Source organism: Dermacentor albipictus, chromosome 3 (assembly GCF_038994185.2).
Source record: "Dermacentor albipictus isolate Rhodes 1998 colony chromosome 3, USDA_Dalb.pri_finalv2, whole genome shotgun sequence".
NCBI lineage: Eukaryota > Metazoa > Arthropoda > Arachnida > Ixodida > Ixodidae > Dermacentor > Dermacentor albipictus.
In genome coordinates, this window is record NC_091823.1 from 23616875 (window position 1) to 23632952 (window position 16078).

Genomic DNA, 16078 nt, shown 5'->3' on the forward strand with positions numbered 1-16078 from the left:
GCAGCCTGCTCCTGCCTGCTGGCGGAAACCGGAGCGAGTGTGGAGCCCGCGTCGCCTAATTGCGGCGTCGAGTCTATATCGCGGCTAGCACTGCACGCGTCACTCCCACTCACTTCCAGGACCCGCTCGTCTAGGCCAGCCTCCGAGCTCTGCCTCTCCCGTGACTGCTCGCAACTCAAGTTACCTTGATCGGTCCGTGTGCCGCACCGCTGTTCGCTCACCGATGCAAAGTCAAGTTCCCTCGACAGCGGGCGCGCTTTGGATCTCGTGAGGGCCATGTACGCCACGTCGGCAAAGAATGATTTGCCCTGATCCCTCAGCAGCTGCTCCGAGCTATTTGAGAAGAGGTAGGAAAATTGCTCCGGGAGGGCGGCTGACACAGCGGCTTCGGTGTTAAGTTTCCCAAATTCTCCTTCAATGATAACCGTTGCGATCGGTAAACAGACACTCTCCTTCTCGGCCACTTGCCGTATCCTAACGCACTCTCCCGTAAAATCACTCGAGGAGACGAAAGACGGGTGAACAACGTCCATAGTTGCTGCAGAGTCCCGCAGTGCTCGGCACTTCTTGCCGTTTACCTTAATTTCCTGCACATAGGGCTCCAATAGACGTATGTTCTTGTGAGTTTCCTGTATCGTTGCAAAAGCAATTCTCTCTGGGCAGCTTGCAGCGATGTGCCCTTGCTTTTTGCAATTGTAGCAGGTTAACGGTTTCCGTTTTTCAAAAGAACGCGTCATTTCGTTTCGCTGTTTCGGACCATCGTCATCATTCTGAGATGCATTCTGTCCATCCCTTACAGTTTCTTTGGGAAGCGACTCGTCTTCCCGAAACTCGCGACGCGTGATTTCCTTCCGTTCGTCGGGCTTCCCGTAAAACCCATCTCTTCTATCAGCTTTTTCTACGCGCACTGCCTTGCTGTGCAAGCTGCGGCGGGTGTAATACTCTTCCGCTAACTCTGCTGCCTTGTTTAGCTTAACATCCTTTAGCCTATCTTGCAGCCAGAGCCGGACATCCTCATCAATGCAACGGTAGAACTGCTCCAACGCGATGCATTCGACAATTTTGTCGCGGTCGTCGTAAACCTCTTCGCCCTTCAGCCATTCCACCAGGTCGGCTTTTAGACGAAACGCGAAGTCAACATTCGACTCCTTACCCTTTTTTGCATAGCGGAACCTCTGCCGGAAAGCTTCGGGCGACAATTTGTACTTCCGCAGTAGCGCTTCCTTCACATCACTGTAGCTCTCAAACGCCTCTTTCGATAAGCAAGTTATTACGTCTGATGCCTCCCCAGGAAGCAACGCTAACAGATTCTGTGCCCAAAGGGATCGCTCAATGCTATTCCGTTCGCAGACGTGCTCAAATTTCACGAGGTATTTGGCCATATCCTCTCCGACGACAAAGGGTGGAAGTTGATCGCGTATTCTTGGAACGTTAGAAGTGAGACTAGGCGCCGGGGAGTTATTTCGGATCTCCAACTCTTTCATTTTAAGCTCGTGCTCACGTCGCTCTCTCCTTTCCTCCTTTTCCTCCTCGCGACGTTGCTGTTCTCTCCTTTCCTGCTCGCAACGTTCCTTCTCCCTTTCCTCCCTTTCCCGACGTTCATTGATATCCGCCCAGGCCTCTGCGGCTTCCTCAGCCGTTACGTCCCCAGTCCTCATGACCTCAAGGATCGCATTCTTTCTTTTGGTTGAGCCCAACTCAATGCCCAACTCCTCACAAATTTCGAGAAGTTCCTTCACCTTGTACTTCTCCATCGTTCACACTGTCCTCCTGCTGTTTACCCTTTTTGAATATACCTGCCGAACGCTACTATAATGCTACTAGTAAGACATATGCAAGTATTTCACACACTGCCCTGTTTACCCCCTCAGCATCCCCTGGTTTCCAAAACACTCTTACTAGGCTTGAAACACTCAAGGTTATCACAATGCAACACCAAATCCTTCCCTAAGCTACTATAACCTGTGTCAGAGAAAGTCTGGTGTTTGAGGTAAACTTCAGGCACTCACCGCGCCGAGGTAGCTGATGCCGGTCAATCCCGTAGCTGCCATCCAGTGTTACGGACATCCCACCGCTGCCACCAGTGTTACGAACTTGTACCGCTGCACCACGATTACGGCTTTGTGGTCCCGTAGCGCTCGTCACCCGTTTCGTGACAGAGCGTTGGTAGCGATGACTCCGAGCCTGGCGTCGATGAGAATAACAAAAGGGACTTTATACATTATATACAGGTTATCATACAGGACATGAACGGGTCGGCACTGGGGCCGAGTGCTCACAACAAACGCGACTGTTCTCGCACGACGACGTCCGGCGAAAACGCGTTACACATCTCACCCCAGTCGGGAGCGACACTCTCTCCCGGTGGGGTCGGCAGATCCTGTTTTCGAGCGGCGTGTCGCTGCTTTTATAATCCCCGAGGCCCATTGTCACTCAAACGGCCCAATACAAAGTCAGCACACGACGGTCGTCCGAGGGGTCCAACCAGCGACCGCGCTGGCCACCCGGTTCAAAGTTCGCGCGCGCGGTGACCTCCAGGCAAGGGAGGTGCGGCGCCGGGCTGTCGGGCACACGCGGACACGTCAAAACACGCTGCTCGCCGAGGCTTCTCCCGCACGACGGCGCAGCATCTTGTCTTGTGAAGGGAGAATTATGGCGCTCGCAGGATAGATTCCGCATCTTGCAGATTCGGAATCCGGGCTTGTGGTAATGGCACAACAGTGTGTGTGTGTGTGTGTGTGTGTGTGTGTGTGTGTGTGTGTGTGTGTGTGTGTGTGTGTGTGTGTGTGTGTGTGTGTGTGTGTGTGTGTGTGTGTGTGTGTGTGTGTGTGTGTGTGTGTGTGTGTGTGTGTGTGTGTGTGTGTGTGTGTGTGTGTGTGTGTGTGTGTGTGTGTGTGTGTGTGTGTGTGTGTGTGTGTGTGTGTGTGTGTGTGTGTGTGTGTGTGTGTGTGTGTGTGTGTGTGTGTGTGTGTGTGTGTGTGTGTGTGTGTGTGTGTGTGTGTGTGTGTGTGTGTGTGTGTGTGTGTGTGTGTGTGTGTGTGTGTGTGTGTGTGTGTGAGAGAGAGAGACAGTGATCTGCTCCGGACGATCGTCAGTTGAACTTCGCTTCGCTTCTCGAATGAAGAGGCAGGACATGCGCCGAATGAGTTTCTCAACAACACTTTGCAATGTAGTGAAAGCGGCTTAAATCATGGATCCGGGACCTCAAAAAGGTGTTACGTAATTCTAGCGCATTTCACTCGCATTTACTGCTAAATCACCCTTAACTTTTTTTTTCCACATATTGTGTAGTGTAGGGGCGAGCGACTCTTTCAATATTATTCGCATTTGTATTCGAAAAGAAATCATTCGGTATTTTCTAATACCTGAATTAAGCTAACCAAACATTTCCGAACAACCTACTGTGTAGCTAGGTTTCTCTACCTACCAATAAAAGTATGACAAGTTATCAGAAGTGAAAAGACGACAAAGCTTAAGGAAGCAATTCACGTACAAAATGGGTATTGTAACTTTTGTTTTCAGCTTCGCGGAGTAAGCCTGCATGACAACCGCGATTTATTGCTAATAGTCTGTCCTTTAGTGTTTTTGAAGCCTAGTCATGTAGGAGTTTTATTTGTTACGCTTCAACCACTGATTTTTTTTTGCATTGCAACGACCAGTGTACACTTGTTTACGGCGCAAACATCCTCTTGCACCTTTCTTTCCCCCAACTTCCGTTTTTCTTTCGGCAACAACTGATTTACTGTTTTCGGAAAGCTATAGCCATACAGGCTACAGCAGCCATTTATTCTTGCAAAGCTTGCTTGTAACAAAATCTATGAGTATGTTGAGAGGTTATTTGTGCAGTATCTTTTATTAAATTAGTGATCTTGTGCACTAGATTATACATGTGTCGTACCTAATCACACCAAAAGAACCACTCCTGCTGTATATATAAGCATCTGCGTTTGACTATATGCAATATCCGATATATACTATTCGTATTCGATTCGTATACGGAAAAGGTGATATTCGCCCATCTCTAGGCTCAAAGTGTGCTACTGTTCATTAAATCTTTTGAGCATGAAAAAAGGGGTCACCAGAAACCTGGCTATCCCACAAACACCAAGTTCCCATTGTCGACAAAATGGAAACAAAAAACGTTACTGAAACTCTGAAAACTGTTTACTAGTGCGTAAGCATTCGTTGGCTCGGCTGCTACTTCGCCTTTGCTTACTTATTGGGGCGAGGACTTACGGAGTCGCCATCTGTCGGAAGCGCCTCTCTTGCGTAGTATGAGGGATCAGGCGGCGCGCAGCTCATAGGTTTCGCTTACGGCGCTCAATAAAAACGCCACGCGGCAGCCCTCCTTGACATTTATGTAAGTACTCTCAAAACGAGGGAAGTTTTTGACTGTCGATATAATATTGGGCAAACTGAAAGCTCGGAATCGCTGACAGACGCTATCTCTTTACCGAATACTTACAGTGAACGCCACTGCGCAAGGTCACCGCGATGTAATCTCCCGAACCGGCTTCTTGCGTGAAAGGTAGGCAAACGCTGAGAGTAAAATATGTGAAATATGTTCTTATATTGGGCTGTCTACATAACCAAATGGAGCATAACAGAATGAAGCCTCAATGCAGCGACCGACTGCCGTCTGCATGCATGTCCGCGCACAAGGTTTGGTTTCGCTGTGAGCACGTTTTCGCACCGTGCCGTGAGCTTTAGGCCGCAGCATATGCTGAGCATTTGACAGTACACTAGCAACCATTGTTGCGTGGACGCTATCAGAACTGTAAAAAAATAATTTCGTTATAGAGACTTCGACGCCTACAGCAACTGTGATGTGCCGTCGCGACGATTAAATCTTTTTTTGTCTTCTAAATTCTTGGACATTTCAATATTATTTCTCAAGTTGCGTCGCACTGTATGTTTATCGGTCTTCTCAGCGTGGGATTTCCCTCTGCTTCTTTTTCGTAATCCAGTGCATTAATTCATAACACAAACATGACCATGTGCCATGCCTTTTTTTTTTAATATGCATCTTACCGCTCCGTTTCCATTCCAGTGAACTTGCCAGTATCTAGTATCAACAAGTTCATAGACCAAATCGCCATGACATTAGCCGGGCAACGGGCGCGGGCGATCGTCTCAGCGCGCGTTATCTGCTACTCACCGAACATCGCTGTCCCGGCGCTGTAGCAGAAATCTTCCTCGCATGTGTGCTTGCTGCATACCCGAGTTGTAGCCGACGGCTGTCTGCCGGTTCTAAGTTTCACCAGCCAAGCTTCACGCAGCTCCTTGCCCTGCGGCTACGTGAATAAGGCTGACACCGGGCTCTGTTGCGTACGGCCGGCACTGCGGCACCGAGCAGTATACAGCCTACGATGCTGTACGCCTCCAAAGGCAGCCACTACCTATTATAGTACTTTCAAATGTTGTCAAGCAGACACCCAAGGCGGTGAAGCCTCACCACTTAATCAGAACCGCAGCGCAGGTAGGACTTAAACTTTCGTTTTCAGCTTCCTTCGGCGCATCCGAAGCAGCCGACGCGGCCGCTGTGTCCACGTGATCCCTCATGCCACGTGACGCCTACGGTGGCGCCAGCTTTTCCAGTGGTGAAGTCCACCCCCAATACAGTTAGCTTATCCATGTCTACCCATAGCGAAAGTCCATGTCTACCCATATCCATGTCTACCCGCAGCGAAATAATGCTTAAGCATTAGTAGACAGTTCCCAGAATTTGTGTTGCATTTTTGTTGCTTATCATGTCTAGCCTGCTGAGATCATATCATAATGTTCCAAGCACAATTTAAATCAATGCAATCATGGGATTACAATCTTCTTTTGCTGCCTTCTGTGCAACTTTTTATTGGGAATCAGACAACCGGCATTTCTTCTCTTGAGGCTGGGAACCTGCTTCTCCTACACTTTGAATGTCTCGTCGTCGTCGTCATTGTCGTTGCTGTCTGAAAACGTGGCTCGTTGTTCCTGAGTCGCGTTAGCTGCTTGTTCTTCATCTCCGTCATCTTCATTCTTTCTCTTCTGTGCTTGTTCGAGCGTACAGAGTACTGGTCTAAGGGTACTGTAGTATGAAGTGTACTTTAGAATCTAGAGCCTGTAAAAACCTCTCCAGTAGACTTAATCGATCGCACCACCCTGTTTAGGAGTTATTTTTTCCTTTGCCACACCAGAGCTACTTCTTTAGTCTTTTCTTATTTTCCTTTTCTTTCGTTACAACCTTGACGCGGGGATGGCGACATCACCAGTTTCTCTTATTTCTTTTTTCTAACGCTATCAATCACCTCCTATTACATTATTACAGCGATTGCATGTGTTAACTTGATAAATTATGCATTTATTTTTGCGGATATAAGGCTTCGCGGGAAGTACAGATTTTGCTGGGCTACTCGCCAAAGAATGCTTCCGCATTAAAAGCTAAAACGAGAATAGCTTAGGCAAAGAGAAAGAAAAAATTTAAAAGGAATAAAGAAACACACAAGCCCAGCATATTCTGCAAAATATATGCGTGGTCATAAAGCCCGATCTGACAGGGATCGTTAAACAGCCCTCCGAATAGCGATCGCTTATTTGTGCGTCTTTAATCTGACATTGTGTACCCTCATGTGAACTGGCAGCAAGCCATCCCCTTAAATAGAATGTGCTGTCACTGTCTTGATTGTATCTGTTGTGACGTGTTTGATTCTGCGTTATGCGCAAAGAGTTGTTTTTTATATAAGACAGTAATTTTCTTTGCTTCGTTCGCCTGTTTTTGGGGCTGGCGGTCGGACATTCACCGTCGATGCAAAGGCGCGCCCATGCGAAGGGCACGTGCTGGCGCTCAACCGAGGTGCGTTGCGAGTTCATCACCGAACTCGACATGCGGTCTCGCGCGAGAGCTTTGTGGCATCTGAAGACTTGCATGCGGCGGCAGAGCGCTCGGGAACGACAGCCCTCCACTTCTCCCGCGGTCGCGTAGGCCTAAGTCATGCCTAAAGTACATAAAGCATTAACCGAATACGGTTATCGTGCAAACGTGAAAGGTTCGGCTTCCGGCCGCACCATGCGTCGACCAGCGCTCTTCTTCACTTAAGCTCGCCAGAATGTGGACATATCGCGTTTCCAAGACACGCGATACAAGCAAGACGAAAGAAGTTGGAAAACCAATGTCCACGAGGCCAAGAAGAATAATAAAGGAAGCTCTCGTGCTTACTCGGAAAGTTGTTCTCTTCCACGTGGTCGTGATCGATCATTTGCGGAACGCAGGGAGAAGGGAGCGATGGAGGAGGATGAAGCTGGAGCATCCGTTCGGACAGCACCGCGAAAGACTTCGAACAAACACCTCGGGGAGGAAAAGCCGGCACACAGTCGACAGATCACGCAAAAACGAAGGGAATAGCCCCGGAATCCTGAAGGTCACGTTTGCCGCCTAAGCAGCGTTGCGGTGATGCTTTCTGCGCTACCTGCCGCAGGCTTTAATAGCCCCAGGATGGGTTTCTATAGGCCAGGATTTGTAGCGCATCTAGCGAGCAGCTATCTGTCGCCGCGGGCTGCGGGAACTGGCTGAAAAAACAAAAGAACGCCAGCGATAGCGCTCAGTCTGTTCTTATCGCATGCTTGCTGCCAGTGTTAAGTCTTCGTAGCTTTGCCATCAGTTCCCCATTCATCCTCGCGACAGGGATCGAGAATAGGTACGCTTACACTAACGGGTGCGCGAGACAGAAAGATTCTGGTCTACATCAGGCATCACCCTGGCGGTTTTGCTTTTATTATTCCGCGTGGAAGTGCCAAGTCACTGCGATGATGGCGTATTCTGAGAAAACTTGGCCAGTGTTGAAAGACTTGCTCCTGAAGAGCACTTCTCGAGAGTGCGCCAACGGGGGGCTGCGCTTCGAAGTGCGGTGGCGCGGTTTCGCCACCACATGTCTCTGGGAGCATCAAGTTTGCTTTAAGTGTGTGCTGTCTCGTGAGCGTGCCGCTCCTTGTTAGCAAAGACTTCGCTCTGCTCGAGACAAATGAAGTCGCGAAACCACGAAGCAAAGGCATGCCATATCTCACACTTGCCGCAGCGAGGTTGTTTTTGACGAGAGAGACAAAAGGGAAGGAAGGGCAGGGAGGTTAACCAGTGAAAGAAGGAACAAATGAAAAAACAAAATTATTTGTCAAGTGCTGGCGACCGCGCTTGAAAAACTGGACGGTAGCCCCTTCACAGAGGAAAAGGTTCTAGGACACTAGTCCAGACGGGTTTCGGCACTCAAGGCCTTAAGGGCTCTGCTCAAGTTCTTAAGGGCCTGTGAGTTGTACGACCGAATTTGAAAGTTCTGGCGCATAGCATCTCGTTATGGCGTAGTTTCGGTTAAAGCGGACGCTTAGGTTAGGCGGCTAGAAGAGGCGGTAGATATTCACGCTCGAGCCGCACGCCGCACCGCCCTTCTGCCGCACGCGTGCGGTCGGACGAAAATTGCCCCTTGTCGCACACTAGTGCACAAATTTCGGTTTACACTGGGCCCGCACATGCAGTGTGAACTGAAATTTGTGCATCATTGTGCGACATGTGCTATTCTCCGCACGACCACACGCGTGCGGCAGGTGGGCGGTGCGGCGTGCGGCTCGAGCGTAAATCAGTCCTTGTCATGTGAAATTTCGCGCTCGAATGCGGGCTTGTGCTATTTAGAGGCCTCTTGTAGATAGTGCCAATTTTAGAGCATACCATTATGATAAGCGTACTGGAGTTTCCGTGTGCTTCGATAAATGAAGGTTAAGGAATCAAGCAGTCTACCTTTCTCAACGTACTTTAGCTTAATTTTAAATTGTGCATGAAAATATAACAGGGCTTCTTGAACTAGAACTTGTAATATAATGGTGCAGGTTGTTTTGCGTCTTACGAAGCATGTAATCTCATGCCCCAATTTCTAATTCGGTGAAAGAATGTCCTTGAATGAAGAGTAAAGTCTCTTTCGCCGTAACGTTAGGAGCGTAAATAAAAGTCAAGATTGAAAAGGGAGGGAATTGTCTGTTTAAAGTGCCAAATTTATGTACAGAAGCATTCTCCGAATTCAGCGTATATATTTTAGCAGCATTGCTTCAACCTCATGTTGCACCACACATCTTTTGTACGGCCGGATAGATGAAACGGAGAAATGATAGTCGCTTCATGACAGTGCTTGCCCGCTCGTGCCCGCTGCTTTCTTTCTATGCGCACACTCACTTTCTTGCGATGATTTAATCATTTTGCGTGTGCTTGTTTTACAACCATAGCGCAAACCTATTCTCTATGTCTCTTTCTTTCTCTCTCTCACTTGAACACCAAAAATGAAGTATGAACAGGGTAGCATCCGGAAAGATGGAACATCAAAAAAAAGCAACAAAGCTCCCTTTGTTCCTGTTACAAGACAGTAACGCAGTAGATGACGAGATAGAAAAAGAACTGCAGCAGTCAGAAAGCATGAGGTTGTTACAAAACACTCGTTCCAAAGGCCACAATATCACAGATAAATCTGTCTACCCTTTTGCGGGAAGTCGAGATTTTTCTGTCGTCGCAAAACCCCTTCATTCATTCGGAACAATAGGAATGTCGACAAACGGGAACAAAGAAACGACAAATATATTCTCCCTGGTAAGCCGGTAACTATGCGCGTACCCGTCGCCCTTTCCTTCTTTCTGTGCTCCCTTTCGCCGTCCTACCAGAAAGGCTTCCTCGGATATCCTCATTAAAAGAGCAGCTGAATTCAAAACGTGATGGCGCACGCACACACACAAAAAATTGCAACGTTGTGCGCCAGGAAAAAGATTAAGAAAGTAATGCGATGAGAGCGGCGGACCAAAGAAAGCCAGCACCACGGCTGCTCGAGTGCTGTGCGCAGCGTAGTTTAGCACGATGAAACAATGATGGCGATGCCGAATGCCTTCTTTCATAAACAAGTGCGCTGGCAAGGTTTCTGCGGCACCTGAAACGAACCAAAGGATACCCGACGCCACGCGCATCCTAGCACGCACAGCAAAATGTCAAGACAAAGGCGACGCTCGGCAACAGCGACGCGCAGAGAGCGAGGCTGGCGCCGCAACAACGCGAGCACGAAACGACGACGCGCAGCGGACGTAGAAAAAGAGACAGATTATTTATCCCCCACGAGACACGCAGCGAAGAGAACACGGCGCGCAGTGCGGTCCTACGGCCGCACTCGCTAAAACGATGCAGCGCCGCGGAGGCTACAGCTTCTGTATGCGGTTCAAGGAGGCGCGTTCCAGTTCGTGTGCTCCTCCGCAGACGCGCGCCTGCTGCACGAAGATACAGTTAATGAAGTTGAATGAATAGAGTGCACTTTTCTTTTCTAATTATGGGGTTCTTACGTGATAAAACCACGATCTGATTATAAGGTACGCTATAGTGGGGGACTCCGGAAATTTTTACCACCTGGGGTTCTTTAACGTGCGCGTAAATCTAAGTACACCAGTGTTTTCGCATTTCGCCGCCATCTGAATGCGGCCGCCGCGGTCGGGATTCGATCCTGCGACTTCGTGCTTAGCAGCACAACACCATAGCCACTAAGCAACGGCGGCGGGTGCTACAGACTGCACTGCTGTAAGTCATGGGTGTCACTCGCACTGAAGGCAGACTCTTGTTATGCTATAACATTGCAGAGAGAGAGAAGAAAATGAGATGCGAAAGACGCGGATATAAACCAGAAGACAAGCATTAAGTTTGCTACGCTGCACTGGGCCAGGCGTCAGTGCAACAGTGCCACTTTTGAATTCGTAAACTACCTCTCTATGACCTCACTGACTGTGGGAGTGACTGGTTGAGACTACTTATTGGTGTGTGCTACAACAAGAAAGAAATAACGACGACTGTTTCCTGGGTTGGAGATCTCCAAGCTTTTATACGCAGCTACTTTCTCTCCTGGCATTTCGAGCACTTTGGAGTATATAAACGTTCACTTCTTCTACCTTAGTAGCACTACATGGCAAAATTAATAGAGTGCTGAATAGAGAGCAAAATAGTGTTGTGTTTTCCGTCTCCAAATTTTGACTGATGTGTCAATAGAACTCACAACCGAGCTAGCCGGAAATTATTCATTGTGAATACGGTAGCACTAGACAAGACAATGACAAGAAAGGAAAGGTAATGCCCGCCACATTTCCTACTTTGTCCTCGCCTTGTCTAGCGCTACCGTATATTTCATGATTGGTCAATAATCGTATAAAGCCGATAATCTTGTATTTGGCGGCAGATCCGAAAGCAATACATTTCGGGGCATTGGAAACTGTGACAAGAAATATTGCATTGCGTGCGATAAAACCTTCCTTTTTTAACAAATTCGAGTCTCCGTAAACTTAGCCGGGCGATAATCACGTGCAGGGCGCGGGCACAACGTATCGACGTTATGGGCAGCGCTCGCGAAACTGCAAGAGCTAACCAGATGCCAGGATCTGTAGGCGAGGATGGCGGTAATGGCGCAGCAAACTGGGTTACCCTGGCGTATTTGGACGTTTCGTCTTAGTATCTCTTGCGCTATTAGCACCGGTGTTTCACCAAACTTTCATCAACTGGGTGTCTCGGAGGAATTCGATCAACGAACGTAGGGCTCTCATGCTTATTACTCCAGGCCCTTCGGCGAACGTAACTTCTTCTTGAAAACCTTCGAGCGGAACAACCTTTTTCTGCCTGCAGACCGTGAAATAACACCATCGAGTCCGCGTAATGAAATACTAGGTCTTTCATGGCTGCTGTAACCATTCCGCATTTTAATGCGAAGTAGTCTTCTCCGAGTGCGGCCGCTTTTCTCGCAAGCGGGTTGGTGGGGTATCTCGCAGTCTTGGTGGGCCGATTCCGGTGATAGTGCAGTCTAAAATGATGTGCTACAGGTACGACTGGGTATTCGCCGATGCGGCGGCAAGGTATGCGCACTGGGTATGTGCCACTGCATTTCGGTATTCTTTCAGTCTCATACATTGTCGTTATAAACGTTCTGTTTTACCTATAACAAATATAAACGTTACAGCAAGTAATCCCTACGTAACCGTTTCGCTAAACATCAGTTCCGTTGTCATACAACTGTTCTCTACAAATAATGAATGCTTCGCATTACGTAAGACGGGGATGTCCGCGTCAACTACAGTTGAGTCGGCCGAATATTTCGAGCACCAAGAGTCATGCAAGACTATAGCGCCTTCAGAAAAACTAGGCACTATTCTGTTTCGCGCGTGCGCTGTTCTTGCCCAAAGCGCGCCGTATCCCTTCCGCGCGCCTTCCACAGCGCTGCGCGGTTTCAGCGAAACTGAACGCGCACGAAGACGGGCCCGGGCGGCGCGACAAAGCCAACCGCACGAACGCGCGCTCTCTGGGCGCCCGGGCAAAGTGAATTACAAACGGCAATTTGTTCCCCGCCCGCGACGGTTTGCGCTCTGCAGCGGTTTCCGCCGAGCAGGCCGGGCGCCGTATATTTCGGTGCCGTCGTGGGCGCCGTCCTGGCACGTGGCGCGCGCGTCCGTCCGCTTCTGTGTCTGTCTGGACCTCGCGTGCGTCTGTGCGTACACAGTGTGCGCACTATACACAGTGGCCCGCAGTGTGACCTGCAACGCCGCGCACGTGCGCTGCGATTCGTAACAGTTCCCTTTCTCATCTTTATTTTTTCGTGCAGATTTTCATGGGGCATCACATTGAAGAGAAAAAGAAAATGAGTTGAAGTTGCAATAGCAAATTACATTTATAGAACGTAAAAAAGTCCACTCTTATGCTGTGAGCGGAAGCTTGATAAGCCAGAAAATATGAAAAGAAAGAAGCAAAAACGGGTAGCAACGCCACCTTGAAAGTTCCCGCACCAGCTAGCCGTGACGCCATGAATTTTTACAGCGTCAGCACGGGCTTAGTGTTAAGCAGCAAAATGGTCTGCGTTGTGTCCTAATTTCTAAAGGACCCGAAAACTGGCGTTAGCAAGTTTTGGGGAATTTTCGTCGTACCGCGACAGCCCAAACACAAAACAAGAACAAAAAATTTAATTTTTTTACGCCATACCGATCCCCCGAAGCGAAGGTTCTAGAGTAAATTGTTTTTGTTTTTTTTTTAAATGGAAGGTCAACCATAATTTTATTTAGTAAGTTAACCTCCTGCAGCAAAATTACGAAAGCATAGTTTCGGAAGCACACTTTAAGCGTCTAAACTGATTTAGCGTTTCTCTTAAGTGCCCCTTTAATAAGTAGTTTTTTTTTTTTAATACGCGCAGGTCCACGTCATGCAGAAATACAAGAAGTATCGTATGTGGCTGGTTTTCTGTGCGCAGAGGAGCGTAGTTTTCACGTTGGTCCGTTCCTATTTTGGCATTCCTTGGAGCTTTATCTCGGGCGGAGTCTTTGTTCTTGGAGAGAGCCACATGAAATGCCTTCGCAGTAAGAAAAGAATGTCAGACCGAACATGGGAACCTATGCTTTCTTTCTGCCTCGTTAAACGGAATTAATTTTGTGGCCCGGTGACATCGCGGATGACATACGTCAGAAGCTTTTGCCTTTGTTGCCAGTCACGCTACTCGGCATAGATGCACGCTCCGCCACACGCCAAGTGACTAGTACTTTGATGCCAAGCTGTACGGCAGAGAGCGAGACCAGACCCTGAAAGTCACAAACATAACAAACATTATACAAGTGCAAGATACTCTTATTATTCACGGTTGTAAACAAACCGCAGTTACAATCTGTAGAACGACAGCAAGCACTCTTAAACGCTTGACTGCGACTAACAAAGCCACCTAAAGTATTCTCATTTGAATTACGTCCGCAACTCAAAATTCTAAAGCTAATTCATCTAATAATGCCAATTTGACCCAGATACATTCACGGGCACAGCGACCTTCAGTTTATTCGGTTCCAGGCCGTTTCCGGTATGATCCACAGTCTCGGTGCTGCCCACAATCCGCGGAACGCTGGTGCTTCCGAGAGTGTACGACGCGTGGGTTTCGCTCGTGCGACAAGCGCGCACAAACTTGAAGAAGCTCGAACTAAGAAAACCGAGGAACGAGCTAAAAAAAAGAGCGCTTTGATAAGACATAAGAGGCGCCACTAAGTGCTAAATTTCAATTTCATTCCTTCGCTTTGTCCTTCCGTGTTTTGGAAAATACAAAACCGGCGCAATGAGCGAGCTTCGCCAATTCAGTATCTGCTCCAAGAAGCACTGAGGGTGTGCGCCGATTCTGGCCAGCATTGAAGAGTCTACAGTCTACTTTTACTGCTAAGACAGCTGCTAGTCCAATCAACAGAACGCGTTTGGAAGACGTCTCCGCGACTTCACGTCACCTCCCACCGACAAAAAAAAAAAGATAAGAAAAGCTCTTTTTCCATATCTGGCCCTTGCGCCATAAAACCCCATGCGTCGTCATCATCAGATGAGAAAATCATATATCGCTGTAAATGAACACTTAGTGTGTGCGAACCTATTAAAAAGACAACGTAGCTTACATTAGGCGCATAAAAAAGCCTGACTGCGTTTTCTTGTGCGCCGATTGCTGACCTTCCCGTCGAGGCGCCAGCATTCTGCTCGGCCACCATACTGTTTGGACAGCAAACGTTATTTGCTCTGATGCTGTCTCCGTGAAGCTGTGTTTTTCGCCAGCTTTGTCAGAATTGGAGCGAGGCTTCAGATGGCCGCTTTCCGCCGACAGTCTATTCAGCCGCTTTCGGCGAGCATTGAAACGCAGCATATATGCCCTAAACGACATATTTCGCAGTAATACATTTGCAAAAGCTCCGCCTTTGCGGTTTTGCTATCATTGCCACACGATGTTTTCTGCGAGTGTATGTAAATAAAGGATAAGTCAGAGGAGCAATGTCGCTTCTGGACGCTGTTCGAGGAAATGAGAGAGAACCTCTACGGCAAAGAGGATAGCTACATTTTTGCAACGTCTACTCGCTACACTTCATTTGATTGTAACTCCGCCATCACTAAAAATAAAAAAAAACAATTTTTGTTCTTAGAAATTATTTGGTGAAATGCTTTCTGGACAGAGGGCGCTTCACAACTTCCAGTATAAGCGAAATTTGCGACAAGGCTTAGTGAGAAACTTGCACGCGGCACAGGCAGCTGCAGTGGCACAATATTTCGTACTTAAAAATCAAAATAAGCTCCTAACAATATACTGCAAAGCAGTGTCCTTTCACCAACTTGCACTTAGGATGCGTATGGGAATGTGCCGCTAGATGGAATTGCAAAATTCAACACCGCTTTCCCTATATACTGAAGTGCTAACAGCTCAGCCACTGTACTTGAACGCCTTGTATGCAAATCCGCAGTATCATGTGCTGCGAAATGCAGACAGACTTTAAAGGCAGAATTGCAAAGCAGCCCCAGCAGCCGACGAAGCGACCGCGTTTCGCGCAGCTGCCAGTCTCTTCGAAAAAGTGATCCCGTTCTTCCGTATTGATACGTTATTGACCGAGATGCACTATCACTTTAGCGACGGTGTGGGCTTTGTCGAGAAATAACTTTGGGCTCGAATGCAAAGTCGGTGTTGCACTTGATGGATCATTTTGCGCCAAGGTAAGAATGTGCATTTGAGGCACTGGTGCAATACTGACGTCTTCGCTCTCCAATATTCCTGAAAGGGGGGTTCTTTTGTGAATCATTCAGTGTAGTATAGTGCTACAGTTCGGGCAACCTCGCACTGCTGGCTGGCCACATTAGGCATGACCCTGAAATCTGCTTACCGCATGCTTTCTTTTTCATGCGTCCAGATGCAACATTGGAACAGCAACTGTTTGGTGACTCCTTCGACCTGCTACGCATATTCTGGAGGTGTCGTCCACTTGCCATTGAGGAGGACTGGGTATGCGTTCTTTGCCATGCCAGCATTTCAGCTAGTGTAATGCTAACGCTCACTCCTCGCCAGAGTGAATTTCAATGCGAAAAATTTCACCGAAGAGAACTTGCGTAAGCAATTATAATGTGCGTTGTGTGGTAGGCCTTAGAATATACACGGTATAGCACCACTAGATAAATATCAGTCATGGCGGGAATTCTCAATGTAGGGGAGCTTTTTCGTAATTTCTCCTCGAAAAATATGCGTCAGGGAGATTGCGTCATCGTTTGCATAAAGTGCCCCGTCCGCCA

The 16078-nt window shown here is 48.2% G+C and overlaps 1 protein-coding gene and 1 long non-coding RNA gene across 4 annotated transcripts in view; one reads left to right on the forward strand and one right to left on the reverse strand.

The window, feature by feature from the left end:
* The window catches only part of LOC135903894 (uncharacterized), a 224876-nt gene extending 217211 nt beyond the window's left edge, over positions 1–7665 (reverse strand). The window contains exon 1 of the long non-coding RNA XR_010564948.1: positions 7196–7665. This is a non-coding gene — a long non-coding RNA (uncharacterized lncRNA). The remainder of the gene's footprint in view (positions 1–7195) is intronic.
* LOC135903893 (uncharacterized) overlaps positions 1–16078 on the forward strand; it is a 124982-nt gene that overhangs the window by 77091 nt on the left and 31813 nt on the right. For 2 of the 3 annotated variants that reach the window (XM_065434341.2, XM_070535223.1), the window contains exon 2: positions 15703–15794. The exons of the other annotated variant lie outside the window; for it this stretch is intronic. In XM_065434341.2, the coding sequence (XP_065290413.1) occupies positions 15703–15794 (92 nt within the window). The remainder of the gene's footprint in view (positions 1–15702; positions 15795–16078) is intronic. 3 annotated transcript variants of the gene reach the window in all.